General features: G+C 37.6%; 2 protein-coding genes across 3 annotated transcripts in view; both read right to left on the bottom strand.

The window, feature by feature from the left end:
- Nucleotides 1-2180: 2180 nt before the first annotated feature.
- Nucleotides 2181-6397, bottom strand: isl2b (ISL LIM homeobox 2b). 2 transcript variants are annotated; one of them, XM_053319795.1, is made up of 6 exons: nt 6340-6397; nt 5750-5939; nt 5093-5355; nt 3544-3830; nt 2695-2862; nt 2181-2297 (listed from the first exon to the last, which is right to left on the bottom strand). In XM_053319795.1, exons 1-6 carry the CDS (start codon nt 6395-6397, stop codon nt 2181-2183), a joined length of 1083 nt encoding a protein of 360 aa, XP_053175770.1. The 2 variants fall into 2 exon arrangements, with proteins under 2 accessions (XP_053175770.1, XP_053175779.1); XM_053319804.1 differs by having other exon boundaries at nt 3544-3827.
- A 13173-nt stretch (nt 6398-19570) lies between these two features.
- Nucleotides 19571-21826, bottom strand: part of LOC128359323 (transmembrane protein 266-like) — a gene marked incomplete at its 5' end in the record, with an annotated part of 33597 nt that continues 31341 nt past the window's right edge. The window contains 2 exons of the mRNA XM_053319815.1: nt 19571-20208; nt 20633-20695. Coding sequence (XP_053175790.1) covers nt 19571-20208; nt 20633-20695 — 701 coding nt within the window. The remainder of the gene's footprint in view (nt 20209-20632; nt 20696-21826) is intronic.

Raw genomic sequence — 21826 nt, 5'->3', positions numbered from 1 at the left:
TATTCTCTCATTATCTCTGTTATCTTAATCTACTCGCATTGTTTACTTATCTTATTTGAAATAGCTCAATTACAAATCTATTATCTGTCTCTTGTCATTCAAACTTCCGATTAACACGCGGACAGTGTACGAAAAATTAAAAGAATGTGTGTTTTTTCACAATAAAGGACACGCACGGTGTAAACACTACTATGTGTATAATATATATACACACATTTGTGTATAAATGAGTGTATTAATTACAGTAAACTGGGGAAATCAGTGCATCAGGATAATTCAATTAGTGCAAGAATCGGTCGTAGGAATTAAATATAAGGGGAGGTGGGGGGGCACTTTTGATACTAACGACATCTTTTCCATGTTTTGCTTTTTAACATGAAATTCCTCAAACTAGTAAATCTGCACTGACGACAAGTGTAATAACCTCACCTGACTGGAAGCTTTTCACGCGTGTATTCATTTAAAAACATTTGAACAGATTTCAAAACACAAAAAAACATAGGTTTGCATTTCATGTGTGTATTCCAATAGCAAAAAAAAAGAAAAAGAAAAATGGCTCAGTATCTATATGATAGTAATCAAACAGGTTTCAATTATTAGTGCATACATGGTAACTCTGTTTGTCCTACACAGTGTAAAGGAGGTCAGTTCATGTGGTCCAAGCTGTTATCTCGGCTGATCCGTGCAGCAATAACGCAATTCACTGAAGGAAAATAAACCGAGGAGGAGAAGTGACCCTTTACGAGCCGCTCTTTGCTCTCTGCTCCCTTCGCTGACAAGTGGCTTTGAGGAGGGTGTGTGTGTGTGTGTGTGTGTGTGTGTGTGTGTGTGTGTGTGTGTGTGTGTGTGTGTGTGTGTGTGTGTGTGTGTGTGTGTGGAGGTGGGGTGTTTAGTTAGTTTGTTGTGGCTTCAGTCAGTGTATCGCTTGCAGGTGATGCCAGGACTAGATAAGAGGTCGCCGATCCCTGCGCGCTGTCTAGACCGTACTGGTGCTCAACCAGAGTAACTGGACTAAGCACAATTTACAGCAGATTTTTGCCCCCAAGATAGTAAATGACCACTGGCCGATTCCTGCTACATTACCGAAGGGGGAAAAACACTGCAGATGAAGGGACTGATAAGACAACAGCAGAGCCTTCAGGCTTCAATTCAGGCAGGCCAAACTTGATATAGTCTGAACAGGACAAACAGCATTCAGTGCGTGACCGACCTGGCTGTTAGTTTGACTTTTTTAACGCTGTAAATCGCCCACTTTTGCTTTTTCTTGCGCGTTTCTCAAATGTAGAAAGTACTCGCTGTCTGGAGCAGTAACGATCTGCTGCCAATGATTTGGACATTGAATTGGACTTTAATCTGCATGAATGCAACTAGAATACATCTGCTCTTTACGTTACTAGCAGAGAAAGAAAGTAGTTTTTGATTTGCTCCTTTCAAAGCTGAATTTTAAAATAAATTATAACCTCTGAAAATAAAAAATAAAAATGTTTGAACAGGGCGATGTAAAAAGCTACGCCTGTACAAAGACTGGCCATCAAGACACATTCTGTATTCAGCTTTTTATTTTTTTATCAGTTAATAATCCCTTACGAATCGATTTCCTAACAATAAATAATATAACAATAATTTACTTTTTTTGTCCGAGAAGCTCAAACAACCTGTATCCTGCCCTTAAGATAAAGTATTTTACAACACGAATAAATTTCAGATTATCATGCTCTGACCTTAAGACAAAGACAAGAGTCAAACCGGACTCCACAACGCAACAGCCTAAATGTATCAAAAAAAAAATCTCATGTTGAAGAAACAAGACACAATATGATCACAATGAAATCGAAGAATGTCCATCTTGTTTCGTCGTGGAAATGTTCCCAATTCGTTTTTCTGAAGGAAGGTTTGTTGTAGTATATCCATCGGGGGGTCTTCTGTACATCTTCTCTCTCTCCATATCGAGTCATGCAACAACATCTGTCCTGCTTGTCACTGAAATCTCCAGAAACTCGGAGTCAATCTACTGGTTCTTTCTTCGATCAATCTCCTCCTTGTCAGGGAATAAAAACACTCTCCTCTGTATTTTTGGGCGATGTGATGAGCTGGTCACATGCAGGGGGGCCGGGATCATGCTGCAATTTGTACTTGCAGGGGAGAAAAAGGGGGGGCCGACAGGTCTGAGAGGCCCCGTTTCACGTCTCCACCGGGCTGGGTACCATACTGTTGGGGGTGTCCGGTAACTGAGAGGACAAAGAAGTCACGTCGCTGCCCGAGGAGTTCCCGAGAGAGCCCGATTCAGAGAAAGACACCTGAGAAGATAAAAACGAAGTGTCAGAAAATACAATAAATGAAGGTTTTATTTTTTGAAACTTGGGTTATGAAGGAATTCATTGATCATCGCAGTGTGTGTGTTGTGGTTTGTGTATGTCTGTATTCACACATGCAACTAAATTCGAAATATATTACATGCAGATAGATAGATAGATAGATAGATAGATAGATAGATAGATAGATAGATAGATAGATAGATAGATAGATAGACAGATAGATAGATAGATAGATAGATAGATAGATAGATAGATAGATAGATAGATATGTTTGTTGTTTATATTGAGAGATTGGCTTGATAGATGGATAGTGTGTGTGTGTGTGTGTGTGTGTGTGTGTGTGTGTGTGTGTAACTCAGTCTGTCTCTAACACACACACCAGTTGTTGGAAGGCTGGTTGGTCCAGGTCGCTCTGCAGGGCAAACTCACTCAGGGCCTTCCATGGAGGCTGGTAGGTCTGAACCTCCACTGGGTTTCCCTGCACTGTGCTCTCATGCCGGATAGGACTCCCAGCCACAAGAGGCGTCCCTGTGAGGCCCTGCAGGTTCTGACAATAGGTATATGAAAAAGAATATTGCATAAGTATTTGTGTCCTGCAAGAAAGCAGGACTTCAAAAGAACTGACAGATACACACTTTCAAAACAGTTTTCTTTGGGGGTTACTTTGCATTTTAATTATGAGCCGAATATTCTTAACATTATCAAAAAAAAGCTCCTCTTGGTGTAGAGCAAAGATTGAAGTATGCTCATAGAGCAAGAGGTGTTTCAGAGATGCAGATGAAGGTTGCAGAGTCTTATTTTAATCTTGCTGGTAAAGCAACTGGAAATATTCCCTCTATGTCTCAATGTAAAGAAAGTCCAAACTTAATTTAGAAGCCGTAAGAAAATTACAGGACCAGTCACTGTCAGACATTTACAGTAGTTTGTGTGGGAGGGGGGGGGCGGGGGGACAATGGCCTGCAACTAGTAATAATACCCACCAATATAAACAAAAACATGATATTTTCATTAAAAACATAATTAAGCCACATGTTGTGAAGGTTTGCATCTGTTTGCCATTTTCTACAACACTCTCCTGCATTTCATTAACTCTAACTCTAACCCCACATAGAAATACAACTGGGTTCACTTTCATGCTCATGATTCTAAATAAGCAAACATTTTTTTTAAATGAATGAAATGAAATTGTTTCAAGTAATCAAGTGGTCAAACTTACGAAGATGCTTACAGTCTTATCACTGTGTTGTTGCTGCTGGAGCTGTTTTATGAGGATGGATTTCTTTTTGTCTTTGCAGCGCTTGTTCTGGAACCAAACCCGGATCACCCTGGGGCTCAGGCCGGTCATTTCCACCAACTGCTCCTTCATCAGCGCGTCGGGCCTCGGGTTGGCGTTATAGCAGGTCCGCAACGTGTGGAGCTGTTTCTCATTCAGCACCGTCCTGACCCGCGTCGTCTTCTCGGACTGCTTGTGGACGTGGTTCCGATGCGGGGCCTGCCGCACCGTTACCGGGTCTGCTGAGGGCGTTGGGAAGAAAAAAAAAAGCCTGTCAGAGACTTCATACAATAAAGGCCTGAAAAAGCCTCTATAATTTTCTGTTTCTTTGCAGATAACTCATCTTAATCTCTATACTGCTTTGCATGTTATCTTGGATTCTTTTGTTTCATGCAGGAAATACATGATCAGCCTGTCATGATTTTTATTAATGAGATAAATGTCCACAATAGCTTAAAAATCGTAGGTTAAGGATAATTAATCTTATTTATTAATGTTAGCAAATGTTTTTCTGGGAATGCCTTCGTTTACTGTAGGATATTATAGAGCCTTTAAGTGTTCAAAATGACATTTGATTTGGCTACATACAGCAGCCTGCATGGGAATCGCAATGAAATGATGGTCTATAACTGGACTTTACAGAGGCGCGTGCACGTATCTGTAGCTACTTTACAATATATCTGTCTTCTTGCATTATTGTCTTTTTTTCGGCCTATAATAATTATTAACCGTATTGCCGTAAAATAGGAGGTTATTTTCCTCCATATATCTACCAAAAAGCCAAATACAAAAGAAAAAGATACAATCTGAAATCAAACTGAATACAGTGTGTCACCAGAGGCTCGTGTCACTGCTCTGACTAAATTACTTTGAATTGAGCGCTTTAAGAAGGAAGTTGGCGAACATTTTTTTTCACACATTTGCTTTGTTCTCGTTGTTGGCAGGAGCCTTCAGGATGACAGCTCAGCACACACACAACACACACACACACACACACACACACACACACACACACACCCACATACACACACACACACATACACACAGACATGCACACACTGACACAGCCGCGGCTAAAATACCAGATTATTCAGATAATGGCAACCGAGCAGGTTAGAGCTAATGAGATCAATTATGAAATTAGCCTGAAGAAAGAAGAAAGATCAACACACACACACACACACACACACACACACACACACACACACACACACACACATACACACGCACAGCCAGACAACTCCAAAGAAAATATACAAAAAACCTTCACAATCTTGTATTGATTTTTCTTCTTTTTTTTCTCAGTCTATTTTGTTGTTTGTAGTTTTTATGAGTCTAATTAATTGTAAAATATATTTTCTTTCATGCATTTAGTTAATGAGCTATTAAAAGCACAGTTGAGATTTATACTGTTGTTTTAACCAGTCCATTTTATAAAGTATATACCATAAATTAATAATAATTATTACAACAAAAGCTATATTTATATTAATAATGATCTGACCAGCCAGGTGCAGCGGTCTGTTGGAGTGGATGTGTCCGGGGCTGATGGGGCTTCCTGCGGAGTTTCTTTCCAGCAGCAGGCTGTGGTCCGCCCGGCACAGCAGCTCGTCTTCCCGCAGAGAGAACTCGTCTCCCGGCAGCAGCTGCCTGCTGCACACCGAGCACCGAAAGCACTCAATGTGGTACACGTTATCCCGGGCTCTCATCACCAAATCGCTGCTGCTGAATCCCAGGTTACATTTTGCGCATTTAATTCCAAACAGCCTGGAAAATTGAAAATTGGTTGAGAAATTAAAAATATTAAATGGAACATTCAACGAAAAAAAATGAATAAGTCAGACATGAACTCTAGGCTGATCTTTTTGTATTAGTACTAATTAAAGTTAAAGTTTACTTTTTTAAATTTAAGTTGATAATAAAATTGTAATGTGTGTGATGTAAATGTGTTTTTTTTCTTTTTTGCAAACTCTTAACTTGTGTGGTCAGATGAACTATGTGAGTATACCTAATATAATAATAATGATTTTATTCTACTTTTATTGTACGGTTTTTTCCCTTTTCATGTCCAAATGTGACATTTTTAAATCAGGCCTATATGCTTTACGTACAAAATATTAACTTTTCAGCCTATATATGAGAAATATTTGCAAACGCCTACCTTACATAATCTCTTTTGCAATAGGTTTTGCCGTCCCGGACGAAACAAGTGCAGGTCTCATCCAGGTACTGGCTGCATTCTGCACACTTCAGGCAGGCTGCATGCCACTCCAGGTCGGGAGAGACTCTCAGTATGTACTGGTCATGGATCTGACTTCCACATCCTACACACATCGCGTATCCTGGCTTCTCTGCAAAAAAGAAGCCCACAGCATTGTAACCACAGAACCACAGCCAAAAAACACACCATCACAAACAACTGCAGCATTTATTCTATTTTTTTTCTGAGTCCAAACAGTATGTCTCAGTTTTTAAGTTAACTCCTCTTTTTTTGCAGGCTGTACAACTCTGAATGTTATGTAAGAGATGGAGATTTCTGCCAGTGTCCGCAAAGCAAAACACAGAATTGTTGCAATTCTAAAAACGCCCCTAAAATGCACGAACAGCCTCCGAGCTACCTATTACTGTATCATTTAGAAAATGAGTTTATGGCTGCACAGCTGAATATATCATGCAGCCCGTAATATCGCTGCAGCGAAAACAAAATCTGTCACTTAAAAAAAACTCCACGGAGCAGTTTGTCTTACTTACTTTTGGAATGATCCCCCATATCACCCAAGAAAGAAGAGCTGAAAATAATATCCACCATACAGGACGGATAGATGGGATTGTGGTAGATGCAGAAAAGATGTGAAGAGTTGACTGGCCCCTCGACTGCCTCCCTGATAACTTGTGTCTCTCCGGACTGGAGGGGGGGCAAGGAGGCTGCAGGGTCCCACACGCTGTTCCTATGACGTCATGACGTCAAAACCGGACTCTCCAATCGCCCAACTGCATCTCTCTCTTAACCTGTAAAAGAATGAATCCGGTTTACATGTTTGTATGACAAAAGACCAATAATGAAGATATTAATATTTTGTCAGTGATTCAAGAGAAGGAAAAAAATAACATTTAATCTGTGTCGATCAAATGTTCTCTATGCATTCATATGTTGTCTCTTTCATCATCCTGATTATGATCATTGTCTGGACATTAAACATATGTCAGTATCTAATACTAGTAACAGTATCTATCACCACCACACAAAAAAGAAAAAGAAAGAAGTTTGTTAGCCGCAATAAATGACATTTCTTGGAAAAAAATAATGACTGATGATTGACAAGGAACATATTATTAGTGTATTTGGTCTACGTGGTAAATTATTAGACGCCAGTAAGTGTCCTGCACAGATTCACTCAGGTAAGAAACTATGTTTGACTGATGTGGCCATATAAAACAAATGTGTCTTTATTTTGATTCCACCTCCTATGTTATTGTTAAAAACAGCATTTCATGCTGAGGAATAGATTCTTGGTGAGTCCAATTATCGCAGTGCTGGTTCTTTGACATGCCGACAGAAACAGTGCAGATTACTGCTTTGATCATCTTAGAAAAGCCTTTACACACCAAAACGATAAATTCTTCCAGTAATTTGTTTCAGGGCATAAATTCAGAAGGATCTGAGGACCGCTGACAAGCCTCCTCTGCTCATCTATTCGAGAAGGCCATCTACTGGAAACAAAGCAGAACTGCGTTTTATTTGAGAAAAGTGAAAGAGGGATTTTCACTTGAAAAAACTGAACATTGACTAAATTTACTTTTTCATGAAAATCTGTGTTCTACATTAAATAAAAACCAACGCAAAGCACGTGACATCTATAGTTCAGTGCTACCTCTATGGAGTAGAAATGTTGTCAAAATGTTCTGAAAAGACATCCTCTCCCTCTTGTCACCACTGGTTACATCAGTATACTCAGAAAAGAGTAGAAAATGTCAAATGTATAGGCCTATTTCTATTATCGTTTTGGAGAACTGGCAAGTACAAATATATAAATATAATTCAGTCATTAGTGTGTCTACAATGTTTTGGCTCAAGGATGGAGTGTATTTATTCAAACCATGGTAAAATAGAATATGCCATCTCTCACTGCTGACTTTCAGATGAGTTTAGGCTTTTTTGATTTTTGCCCATAAGCAGAAGATTGTGAGTGTACTGCTTCAAGTGTCAAGTATAAATTTGAAAGTGCATCTGCAATTCATTTTCTCAGTAAATGTTATAAAATGTCCTCAGTTTGAATCAGAAGATATCACAGATTCAGAGTCTCACGTCCAGCAACATGTATTTTGTTACTTTTTTTCGCTGAAGTGTAGCTTTGGCCAAACTTCTGTTCTTAATCATCATCTCAACATTTGATGTTCATTAAACCCATTTTCACTGCCATGATAGAAGCATGTCCATAGACCTCAAAGTAGGATGTTGTCTTACCGACCTGTGTACTACAGGTTAAAATGCTGTCAAAGAAGTATTATCATTCAGTCTTTCGAGCTAATTGGTAATTTAAGGTATTCGGTGAAAGCACTTTGAAACAAGGCACTGAATTCAACTTGTAAACTGAGAAATACGCTTTAACTAACAGCAGGAATACTTACAGCTGGTTCAGCTTTATTCAGGTACACTGGTGATACACTGTGCTTTCTGCATCTCTTGCCTGTGTCACCGCGGGCTCCTGTGTCACCGCAGGCTCCTGTGTCCTGTGTTTTGTTCCTAATGAAATCAAAAATAGCTTGCAGAGACACTTGTAACACTATCTCAAAAACAACTTAGAAGACAATAAGAATACATAAACAAACATTTATACTTCAGCTATACGTAAACCACAGCTGACATGAAGGCAATGAGTTCAGTTATGATGCATGGCATCACTTCAGTGAGGTTAAGGGGGTCAATAAGATACAAGTGACAAGATCATTCATACCAAGGCCTTTTACCATATATAATTTATTAATTTATGGTTATTCTCATAGGTGACATCACATTTAGGAAATGATTAATTTTCTAAATTAGAACATAGCTTACATTTAAGCTATGTTCTAATTTTACATATATATTTAAGATACCAGAATAGAAACTATATTATCATAGTTTATTATGTATGTTGTCATATAAGTTTTTATTATCAGTTGGTATATGGTTTATTATTTCTCAGCCTCTCTGCCATGTAAAAACAATCTGTTTTTGTGCCACAAAGGAATTAATAGCACAGATTTTGGTTACTGAAATTGAATTTAACATCATACAAATCTGCTCTGGAGATTCTGCTTTTTGAGAGGTGATTTAAATTACAAATAAAAGCTGTACTCCTGACAGTGGCAAAATATGATTCATTCAGTGACACAGTTCTCTTCTTTTCATGATATACATGATATATGTCATAAAGTAGCTAGTTTCAGGCCTGAAAACTGGATATTATGATTTGTTATTATGGGCACAGAAATCAATTTGTCTTGTTGTTATTAGTATTAGCTTTAAAATGTAACATTTAAAATGATAAAGGTTGTTATATAGGTTTACAAAGGACGTTTTTGAAAGTTGCAGTCAAATTTAGTAACTCCAGACTGACTGAGTACACAAACAATTCAGTGTAATTCTGATGCATTTATATCAAGTGCCTGCGCATGCATAAAAAATCAGATCAGTATTATGCATATTAGATTTTGCATCTAAGTGACCTCATTTTTTGATCTGAGAGTGTTCAGTAGAACTGTCAGCCCACAGATCTAATGGCCTTTCAATTGAATTAGGATGCACTAAACCAAATCTTTTGTATTTTATGCAGCTCATATTGACTGAAGCAGAGTGATCTTTATACAAGTACAACTTGTATGTCTCACTATAAAAGTGGTTTGAATATAACAGAAATTTGTTGCTGAGATTTCTTTAAACTGGTCTGTAGGCATGTGCTGTCACATCACCTTTTGACTCTGCCTTCACAGAGCTCATTACAACTATTACTTCCACTTTTATATTCACAGTGTCAGTCACTGTCATTTGGATCTGTAGCTTTCTAAGTCTAGAATATTATGCTTGCTTTGTGTTTTCTACCTTTCTTTTAATGGTAAATTAGAACCCCTCATACCTATAATGAAGTGTAGGCTGAGCAGATTTATTTAGTTTAATATTTACACAATATTGTAACTATATAAAGTATGCATTAAGTACAATAAAGCACACTTAACCATCCATTAAAGCTTTTGGCAAAGTTTTGGTTTATGATGCTTTATTGTAGCCGGTGCAGCACAGCAAACTACTAGATCTAGACTACATTATGATAACTGTTTGGCTAACACAGCAGGTCAAGGTTTAAGTGTATGGTTTAAGTGGGTGTTTCATACATTCAATATACAGTAACAGGAAATATCACATACAGCATTATTGTTTGTGACCCTGTTAATGACTACTAGATCCAACCCAGCCATCCTAACTGTCACTCCAACATAAAAGCATCCCAGAAGAATCTCTAATCACAGTTTGATGGGGCCCATTAACCTCATGAAATATATATGTGTGACTGAAATCATCCACTTAAACTTTGGCAAGAGCCAAATGTTCATGTTTGGAATTCGGGGGAGGGGGGGCTGGGGGCTTTCCTGGGCTGCATTACTGAACTTTTCACAGTGACTTATTTTCTCTTGAATGTTTTAGAGCTCGATGGCGCTTTGCCTCTATTGTCAGGCCTATAAGTAATTTACAATGGCCGTCCCTTCGAACTCCCCAGGCTTGATTCAGTTGAAGTTGTGCCAGTTTGTTTATGTCTGTGTGAACCACTCTTTTAATATTAGAAAACACAATCAGACCCTTGCCAACACACTGAATACATGTTTTAGGCAGAGTGCCTGCTTATTAACTGGCTTGTTGTATATAAGATGAGGGAGACATGTGAGGTCTTGTTGCCGTTTTGTGCACAGTGAAGTGCGATGAGAGGATGAGGGTTAGGGTTGACTCGACACCTATGGAGGGAGGAAATGCTGCTATTCAATAGGGTAATATACCTCATTTTATATCATTTTATATGAAATACTCCTTAGTTGAGTAAGACACTGTTGTCTAAACCTTAACCTAAAGTTTTATAGCAATGCAATATTTCATTTATACAAACACGTTGTTAAGTGTTCAGCTAATTTATATCTATAATCAGGTTTAATTTAAGAGGCAAAACAATTTGTGAGACATTTAGATATTTGGCTACCAAATTACATAATGATTTAAAGAATTTGAAAGAAACCACATTTTTATGTAATGTTATTAATTAAGACATGTGTGTGTAATTAAGATATCAAAAGCCACACTTCACTTTATTCTTATTCATTTATTTACAGTTTCCTCACCTTCTCCTGTGGGGCATTCCTAGTGGCTCAAGCAGAGCCCGACTAAGAACAGACCAGAGTTGAAGTGGTGACAAAGAGGTGAGGCAGAACTTTTTCACTTCCATTATATGTAAATGACAGCTCTTCTTTTTCTTTTTTTTGCTTTCCAGTATTAAATACTTGTTCAGTTTTGGATATACTATATAAGTTTCATGAAAGGCGGGAATCATTTAGAACTTTATGTTTCTTTTAATCTTGAGAAACTTTTTTTTGTCTGTTATCATATCATATCTATTACATCTATATTATAGTTGACCTTTCTGACGCCTTTTTTTAACACACATTGGTTGAGAGATGTGATCAGCACACAAATGTGGTGTGTTTATTTATGGCCCATTGAGGCCCATTGATTTATCACATTGAAGTTTGCAGCAACAGCACTATCACATGCATTGTTAGCACGCATGTGGGTATCAATCCTTAAACCTCACTTCACCTGACCTTTATATTTTCATACTTATTCAGGAGGAGACCTGAGAAGTGGTGACATGCTTAAGCTGCTGTGTGAGCAAGCTGATAAACTGTTTTTTGTGCTTTTATCTGTAATCAGTAAATATCTTCTTGTGTGTGTATGACAGGTTTATTATCCAGTCTCCATTGAAATGCAGTGGGAGCTTCTAAAGCTTCTGCAGATGCTGGCTTCATCCCCAGTGACACGCAGGTCAGCCAGGCGGGGAAGATTGTTGCGCCTACAAGTCATTAATTACATAAACGCTTTTTTGTTATCCCTCACCAAGGGATCCATAAATATTATATCTTGATAACCTAAAAGAATGAATAACTTGAAAGCTGGAATTTGGTTTTAATCATTCTATTTTTGGTCATCTATATAAACTTTCATATTAACTTATTGTAGACCTTTGATTTTTAGATATAAACCATACAGGCATTACACTGTATATACTGTAAGTGAGACAAACTAGTAGAAACAAGGGAAAAATTCATGAACACTCATAAAACTTATTATCACTAATTATTATTGTCTCATTAAAATGATCAGTGTGTGTGTGAGAAACATGAGCCTTGTTAATAACATGACAGGCTGATTCCTGCAGGCATAAGCACCAACAACTGTAAAACCATTTAGTATGTGACTGTGCAGTATGATAACGTTTAACTGTTTTAATTCTAATGTTTAAATAAGTTCATGTAGACAATTTAGTTTACACTAGCTGTCAACAAAGATGTGAGCCCACTGAAATGTAGTTAATGGCTAGTTTAAAGCTCTAAATGATTTACCAGAACCAATAGCACGTTGAATTTAAGTGCTTTGAGTCTGCTCTTATGCCTAGAGTCAGCCAAAAGTGAAATTAATATAAGCACTCAGGGTATAAGATATTAAAATGTGTAAACAGATATCTCCCCAAATCATTTTGTAATGACATAAAGCCAAAAAGGTCACATATTACTTTAAAGACATAATTATTGCTCAGTATATCAAACAGTGTTTTAATATATCACAACTTTGATGGTATGTCAGTGCACAGTTATTTATTTTGTGACAGGTCTCTCAAAAATGCCTCAGCAAGAAAAAAAAAATTCACATCCTCATGTAAGCGAGGCCAGTCAGAGAGGGGAACCATGTTGCAGATTTATAATTCATAATTCTTCAGAGTTAATGCAGTATTTACATGATAATTAGTATGAATTTTTGATTGGTGCCCCAGGGCAGCTTTGCATTGTTAGGGTGGAGAACCTGTGCCATTATTACCTTATCAGTGTAACTGTCAGCCGCCTGTTTTATTTTACAAATGCACATCTTGTATTTTATTATCAACTGCTCTCATCAGCACAGAGCATCACTCTTGTTACTTATCAACAGCTATAACAAGAAGCTGTGTCACTTAAATGAGGAGAGAGGCTTCTTTGCTCCGATCAGTCAAAACAATGCTATCACTTAGGGTGTGACACCTCTCCACACACTGAAACATGTTTGTTCATTAAAACTACTACAGATAGAGACAGAAATATAAAAATACAGTATTTTTCATGATATTGATTAATTATTAATAGATTCATGTTAGTAATAAGTTAACTGATTTTGCTGTAGTATGCCATTTCTAAATTAAGTAAGATGGTTTCAAGTATGGCTAATACACAAATGAATACATTTATCGTACAGTGTTTGTGGGTAATTTAACATAATTTGTATAAATAGCCCAGGCTGTCTTTTGCCATGCTCTACAGTGTTCTGCATACTGACCAGACAATTAACTCAGTTGTGTCACAATCTCCGTGTTTTGTAAAGCACTCATGTTCTCACACCTGAGGGAAGCATTGCTGTGTGAAGAAAGAGGTTTCAGCATCACTTTGGGGTATTTTATTAACAAGACAGCAGGTGCACGACTCCCTGACCCGCACTCTCCACCAGCTGTGTCTGTGTGTGAGTGTGTGAGCATGTGGAGACCAAATGGCAAACAGCCAGAGCTGTGGGAAAACTCACCAAGCTTGGCAAATTGACTGGTGGTTCTGGTCCTTTTTTAACCAAAGGCTGCCTGCTGCCTCAGCCAGCTACTTTCCAGAGGAAACTTTGAAAAGCTGTTTGTATGCTGCTGGATACTGAAGTCAAAGGAGTGTGCTTTTCTATTTTTTTCTGTCTCTCAAGTGAAAAAAGACCCTCTAGATTGACAGCGCCTTTCATACTGTATTATCCGGCCTAGCTTTTAACTCCAGGAGAACTGTGTTCACAAATTGATGCTCTGCTCCTCTGGGGCTGTAGCTGAAACATTAAATTGTACTGAAATATTCATATGTGAGTGCATTTAGCTGAGAGCAATTGATGTGCGACTCCCCAGAGGCCAGATGGAAATGTTGCAGGGCCCCAGCACCCGCTGGCAGACACCCTGAGCTCTGGCCGGGACAGTGATTGTGATTTAGCTAAGGGTACCTATCAAACTAAGTTGGTGGCCAAAGACACCGCAAGATACAGTACCTGATGTTTTGTGAAGCAAACCACTCGGCAATTTGGAGGCTATCTAGGATTCTATATAAAAGACATGGGGAAATATAGGAAAACGTTTACCACCATCTTTCTCCTCAGTTTATACAAATCACTCACTGGTACAAAAGTCTAAATTCCAATCATCAAATAGGTGGAAACTTACCTATAAATGAAAATGCTCATGCAGTTACTATTTCTATTGATGCCATTATTTTCTATGAATATTTCCCTGTGTTTGTTTCAATTCAGGAGCTCAATTGCAGTTTGCATCTCAAGAGCAATGCAGCATCATTACAATATATCCTGTATATATATATTCATAGTGTATTCCATTATACATATAGCATTAGCATTTCACAAATCCAACTCAAATTTCTTATTTAATTCAAAAGATGTGTTTAACTTGCATGGGCATGGAACAATAAAAAAAACAACAAACCCATGAGTCAGAGTTTGAGAAAAACTGTACATTTGTAATAAGAATTAGCTTATACAAACTCAGCTGCGTATCTTAAAACATTGTTGTAATTAATGTATGTAAGTTAGTGTGAATGTTTGGTCGGGTTGTTTATAATGCATTTGTAGATTTTGCAGAAGCAAGACATATTTCATGGCTTCTGGAGGATTTTTGAAAAATGTTGAATCTGTGGCAACTATTTCCCCAAAGAGTTGTGCTTTTTACTGAAAAATGTTGGCTAATTTACCCCTCATGCAGCAAGCCATGCATAACTACATACTTACGCATCACATTGCTGAATTAATTTTGATGGTCTGTACATTATTTTATTCAGTTGTTTGGAGCACAGAGTAATGTAGTGTCCCATCTCCCAGAGGACCAGGTCATTTCTGTCCTCATGTTTATCAAATGACAAACTAATGTTCTTCTTCTGATTGCTTATAACATATGCAGGAGCAACAAGAGAAATGATCAGTTTTTTTTTTTGGAAGAAAATACAAACAGCAAATAGCAAAGAACTTCATATTAGGCAGAACTATTTGTGTGTATAGTTTTAGCAAACATTTCCATTCACTACAAACTGATTTAATAATTAATATTGAATCCAAAGAGAAATGATGTGATTGAGCTGGGTCACACAGTGGGTCTTGTTTTCAGTTCTCTTTTTTGTTTGTTGTTGACCCACTTTCACCCTAAGAGGCGTAACTAGCATCTAAGGGCACCAGAAGAAAACTGTTTTATGTAAATGAAAAGGGAAAAAAACTTCTGTAGCCATGACAACAGTCTCCTGAGTGGATTTCTTCCACCAGGCGAACTTCTCGATCCTGTGCACTTAAGAAGTATGTTTCCAAAAGAGAACCTGAGAAGCTTTTTAAAGAATGATGTATAATTTATTTGTATTTTTCTCCTGCTTCAAGCTCCTTGAAAGAGTGTCCTGTGTGCGACGTGTTCTGAATCTGTCAGACCGCAGCAGTAATGCAGTAACACTCCCCACATCTATTTGTTCTCAATGAGATTAACCCTTTTAAACATACACCCAGCTGTTCAGGGCCATACAATTGTTTTCTAAATCTCTTCCACGAACTTGAAAAGAAATGAAATGCCTCGTAGGCAACTTCATTTTCAATCAGCAAAAATTCTGTCCCAATATTTCAGTTTGCATCACATGGCTTAGTTATTTTAATGATATATATACAGACTAATTGTTCTGACTGAAAGCTTATAAAGCAAAACATTTCTGCTGCATTACTTTAGTAATATTTAGTACTTCATTTGGTTAGATTTCTTCAGTAGATATTTGTCATATATTAGTCATGATCAGATGGAGCCATATCGACTATAATGATTAATGACTATTTTTTAGGTAAAGAGGTGTGATAAATCTGTCTGTTGATAAGGAGCTACTAAAATCATCCAGAAATATAGATTTTAAACAAGTCTAAATGAGGGAGACATTAAAAAATCAATACCATGTTTACAGTCTTTTGTATTGCGGAGCTACTTCAGATGTTAAACGGCAGGTTGACTCCAGTGACCTAAGTTCTGTAGTCCTGCCTCTCTGCTATCACAGTTTGACATCAGGTGACGTCGGTGGTGCTTTTACGATGTCATATACAATAAGAAGGCAAGTAGTTGGCTTAAATGAAATGCCATGTGCTTGTTGTTGAAACGACAACATCAAAACAACAATATATTAGTCTAGTCATATTCACTGTCTGTAAAATGAAAGGGATGAGACTAACATTATGCCATCCCATAGGTTAGCCAAGAAAACAATAAGATCCAGCAATTAAAATAAATTAATATTTCATCCACAATGCCACTCAAAATGTCAGCATTAATGTCTTTTATGAATGGTCCTCACATGGGATGAGGCTCAGAAAAGTATATAGGACATAACCCTAACATGACCCACAAAACTAGTTGTGCTTTCCTAATTATATCTGCCTTTAAATATTAAGGTCCTTCTCCTATAGCGTCAGTTATTTCTTGTGCTTTGAGTTGTGAGAAAAGAAGGAATAATGCCTGATAGTAATGAAAGCCTTTAGGTTAGCTCTTTATAGTTGCATAATGTGACACTGTTATTACAGTGCAATGTTATAAAGAATCTAAGTAGGCTAAGACATGAAGGAAATTGTTTTTAATTGTGCCTAAGACTTTGCAGATTTAAGCCATCAGTTTCCTCTGTTAATGAGAATGAAAACAATGATCATGTAATGTTAATGCAGTTAAAGTGACTCCCTCTGTGCCATTATTAAAACATTTCAATTATTAAGTGTCTAATGGTCACTGTTAATTGACTTAGCTTCCTGTGAGCGTGACAGGGACCGTACCTCTTGGTTCATCGGAGAGGTCCCAAAAGCAATTTACTTCTTAGTATGTCTCCTGAAGAACGGCTCTGTGTCCCTGCCTGTCAAAATGTAACACTTTACTCAGACTGCTCTGGTATGATACATATTGACAAATTGGGTTCATATGAATCATTTAGAATCACCTTTAATTTCCCCTTAATGACAAGTATGGGCATCATGTTTTTCTTATAAATATCAGTGAAATGTACATTCCCACACATACTTTTAGCACAAATAATGAGCTTGATCAATGAATGAGTGTTGCTCAGGGAGGAGCTGCAAGTTTAAACTCCTGAGTCATTTCTTCTTTTGCATGGCTGGTTGAGCTGAAAGGGGTTCAGATTAGAGGCACAGCATCTTCACTTGAAACATTAAGCTGCAGCTGTGACAGATAGAGACTTAGCCAGGGTTTGGCACCCATATTCCACAGATTCCATTGTGTGTGTCAAGAGCCAAGAAGATCATTATTTATTTACTTGCTCCATGGCATGCGATAGGCATTTTTGTTTGTGTTTTGATGTGATGGGTGTACTAACTACTAGTAGGTTGCAGATCCAGGTTATCATCTTACAGGTTGCTTACATGGCAGCTGGATTATATTTATTAGTAGTCATTAATATAATTATATCTTTTTTATTATCAGTGCATCATCAGTTTTCCTGGTGTTTATTTTAGAGTATACAGAAAGATTGAAAAAGCAAATAAGGCTCTTTCATTGTTTGGAGTAACTTCATTGAAAAGAACAGAACTTGATTGTAAAATAAATAAATACTTTTATTTTAATATATCCTGATGTTAGCAAACTCTAGAGATAACTCAGTAAATTTGATTGGACTCAAATTCACTCAACTAATATTTGAAATATTAAACAATAACTTAACATTATTGACTAACATACCTCCAAAAATCAATCTTTTGTGTTTTTTATGGTGCATTTGAAAAAGGTGCTTAATTTTGTTTCATGCATTATCTGTCATTTTACATTTTGGAACTACAGTTTTTAATGAAGCAATTGTTAGTAAGTAAACAGGCTCTTTACACAGAAGGCTTCAAGTATTGTTTTTTGGACATCAGCATTCACTTGTGAAAATGGAAATTTGGAATTATACTGGACATGGATTTAATGTCACTTCAATACACATCCCAAGAGTCGGATGCAGAAGTTCATACACACATCTTGTGTAAACCTCTGGAATTTGTATTTTTCATATCCCATATGTCATCACTCTGACTCACACACCCATAAATGAGAGAAAAGGTTGTTATACAGGATGAATCTTCAGTGTTGTGTCTCCAAAAATAGCTACAGACAGCAATCTTGTGAACTAATGCTGATCTTTATCACAATTAAGTGTGATATTCCTGTTAGGTCATCCCCATATGTACTGCATCTTTCACAAATAAATTACAAAAACTATCTACACACCCTGTTCTGTAAATTAATTAACTAATTATTGTACTGAGAGCTGAATTGCAGCCATAACAGTTATTAACAATTAAAACATTCTCTGGATATTGTAAACATTTGACAAGCAACAAAATGGTACAGCAGTTTATCTTCTGAATTAATTATACCAGAGGGTAATTCTGGGGGCTGATTTTTCTCGCTACACAGTTACAATGACTTGACCAATTAGCGGTTGCCTTGACAGCTCTTCCAATCTTAATAACCTTGAATAATTTAGGTTTTTTTTAATCACCTACAAATAAGGAGATGAAACCAGTGAAGTAATGTTGCACAGTGCAGTGTGTAACAATGTGCCCACTCAGTTTAAAATCACTCAAACTGAGAGCAGTTAAGGAAATACTAACTTTTATTTTTGCTATTTTCATTCAAATGACACCTGCATTTGGCAATTACTTCCTCCATATCAAGTTTACAAAAGTATCTGTAAACATTAAAGTGCAAAGAATTTGCTTGCCATTTAGGGCACATATCTTTTAAAGGTTCATGCTACAAGCACTCCAGTCTAGTTTCATTTAAAGAATCCAGTCACTTACCTTTTCATTTCACCCACACAAATATACCCTTCTAACTTTTTTCAATGAACAAGAAAAACAAAAATGCTATTCAATAGATTTTGATAATGGTTTCCAATCAAACAAACAAGTGACAGAAAGGCAAAGGTAAAAAAAATGACTGTTTGTATAGTTAATCCAGTCTTGTGTACCCTGTGGCTGTTAGAAAAAAAAGAACAGCATGATTAATGTCTAAAATTGATCATACAAATGATAAGAAACAAAATAACAAGAAAAAAATGCAATAGAAAACACTCCTCCTTTTAACTGCTTGAGAAGAACAGTGTCTTGGTTTGCAATACTGTTCAGCATTAAAGTTGTTGTTCGATATATAGGCTTGAATGGCCCCCTGCTGGTTTTAATTCATGTAAAGTTCAGTGCATTTAGGACCTATTCAAAGTGAAAATTCCTGATGAAGAATGTGTTCAAGAACACGTTACAGTCCCCCTATCTGGGATGTTATTGTCTTTGTTGTGCTATATCAGGGCATTTCTGATTGCCAACGTCCATTAAGGAGGAACAGGGGAGGTTGGACAGTATGGAAAAGGACCTTAAAGATCTTATTGTCATTTCAACCATTGGCATCTGAACACATCAAGTTAAGGAGCATCAGTGTTAGCTGGAAGCTAAGGCTCAAGCTTGGTCTGAATTGGCTAAGATTGGCTTTACACAGCAACAGAAAAATCCAATTTTAAAATCCTGCACAGTTGCTCTTACAATGTTTGACCTGCCACAAGAGTTCATACATGTGCCAAACATGGTGGCATTAAAAAAGGAACATCTTTCATTCTGTTTCTGTGTAAATTCAGCTTATGTGTCAGGCATGTGGCCCAGGGGTGTGTCAGCTGGTCCCAGGAGCCGGTACTTTTCCTCCAGGGAGGGCTCAGTGGTGCTGCCCTGCAGGTGGATTAGTGGCTTGGTCTGTAACAGCACACAACCTCTTCCACGGCCTCGTCTCTCCTCTTGGTTCCTGCGGTTGAAGATGTTTATTCTGTGGTCCAGCTCAGGGCTGGCTTTTTCTGAGCCAGTAGGACTGGGAAGCTTAAGGTTGACAGGGTCCACTGCCAGGCCCTTTTGAGCAAGACAGGAGTCCTCAGAGAGGGAGGAGAGTAGCTCCTGTACAACAATGCTGGGGTCCCTGCAGGGGTCCTGGCCTGAGAAAGAAGGAGGGCAGCAGCGATGGGAGCTGTAGCTCAGACTGGGGTCCCGGGCTGTGCTGCTGCTGCAGTCTGTCATTGATGAACCCGGGGTATGGCTACTCAGGCTTTGGGGGCGGGCTGTCAGGCTTCCACTGGACCGTGATATGCTGGTGGAGGCGTCACTTATGGCGCTGCCCACTCGCTCCATAGCGAGCATTGAGTTTGACTGGATGGGATTTGGATTAGTGGGGAGGTGAACGTCAATTGCTGCTGTGGTGATGACCCGAGCACCTATGCCAGATGCCCCAGCTTCATGAAAGACATTGTATGCGTTTAGAAAAAGTCATACAAAACAAATGAATTATGTAATTGTATGATTCAGGCTGCTAAGTGAACTTTCAAGATTACTCAGAGTGAAATTCCTAATTTTGGATAAATATAACGTAATGTCATACAAAGGACATCAAAAGTAAGAATTAAGCTTTTGTCCACCAAATGTAAGGCTAACTAAAATAGGATTTGATTTATTTTAAATATTTTAATTTGAATATTTAAAACAAACATGCTGCCTAACAATTTTTTGTTGTATATGCATCCAGACCAAAACTATGACTTAGTGGCATAATAATCAGTCAAAAGACTTGTATCTGTATCTGTACTAAACTTTACTTACTTTTATATAAGTTGCTAAAATGCATAAGTGTGTAATAATGTCTGTGTTCAAGTCACTTACCACTACTTGCTTCACTATAGTACTGACTGATGTAGTTGTTCATGTCATCACGTACAACTGGATCTGATTTAAAAGAAGAAGAAAGAAAGATGGTAATAATAATAATAATAACAGTGATTATTTAAATTAAAAGTTAAAAGAAATTCATCATATCTGAATCTATCTGAATATCCTTTTTAGGAAGATTTTAAACCATCTACAGTAGATAAAAGTCTCTTCATGATTATGCGTCATAATCAATAGACCTCACCATTTGTCATCTCTACTTGCTAAACGTCACAATATGGATTGAAAGATATCGGGAGAATAAGCTATCACAACTAGATGACATGACATTCATGTTATTCACCATACCGTAAGTTCTCCTTTAAAATACAACACAGTACTCAACAAGGATGCTCATTATCTCCATTACAGTTCCCACTCTTCTTTGAACTTATGGCTGTTTCCATAAATTCAGTAATCTGCAACAAACTCTTTACTTCCAGCTCAGACTTCTCATTTTCAGCAGTCTACAAATCCACACAATAAAAGTTATGTAAACAGACAGTGTTGTTGGGTTTACTCACATCTCCAGGTTTCTGTACTACCCTGTAATGTTCTGCTCTGCTATCCATTTCCATGTGCACAATATGCATTTTGTCCATCCATGTTATTACTATTAATACATTGTTATCACAATTTTGATTGCACTATCTGGTTGTTTCAAATTTTGGAGTGCACACAAAAAAGGAAAAAAATTACATCAAATACAGTTTGGACTTAAATACATATTTTAATATATAGTGTGATTATAGAATGAAATTGTAATAAGATAGCAGGAAGTCAGTGCTCAAATTAGAGTTAAATATAGTGTACCTGACAGATACTATAACACATGTGGCAGTGACTGTTCTTGAACATCATGCCTTCTATGTGTAGGTTCTTTGGTCTATTCCAATATTAACAGCACAAACTAGTTCAAATGGAAAAAATCTCTTATGTTTACAACATAATATTGACTTAGGCAACTTCTGCCCCAGGCCACAGGTGCTTTATGGGCAAGTCGCAATGATCCTGCACTGCCTCGCTGTGCATTAGCTGCACCCTAGTGCACCAGGAATAAACTGGGACAGGGACAGGGTGGGGTTGGTTTCAAGGATGAGAGAAATGGGGGAGAATGAGAGAGATAGTGAGAGCTCTTTGTTCAGGCAG

This window comes from Scomber japonicus, chromosome 1 (assembly GCF_027409825.1).
Source record: "Scomber japonicus isolate fScoJap1 chromosome 1, fScoJap1.pri, whole genome shotgun sequence".
Lineage (NCBI taxonomy): Eukaryota > Metazoa > Chordata > Actinopteri > Scombriformes > Scombridae > Scomber > Scomber japonicus.
The sequence above is the reverse complement of the archived record's forward strand: the minus strand, read 5'-3'. Positions and strand labels throughout refer to the sequence as shown.

Bases quoted from the DNA above. Each gene is read 5' to 3' on its own strand.
- isl2b (XM_053319795.1), bottom strand. From the start codon at position 6,397: ATGGTGGATATTATTTTCAGCTCTTCTTTCTTGGGTGATATGGGGGAT. The intron at 5,940-6,339 runs GTAAGTAAGACA...TCTTTTTTGCAG, and splicing joins TATGGGGGATCATTCCAAAA to AGAAGCCAGGATACGCGATG. The intron at 3,831-5,092 runs GTCAGATCATTA...CAACGCCCTCAG, and splicing joins CAGACCGCTGCACCTGGCTG to CAGACCCGGTAACGGTGCGG.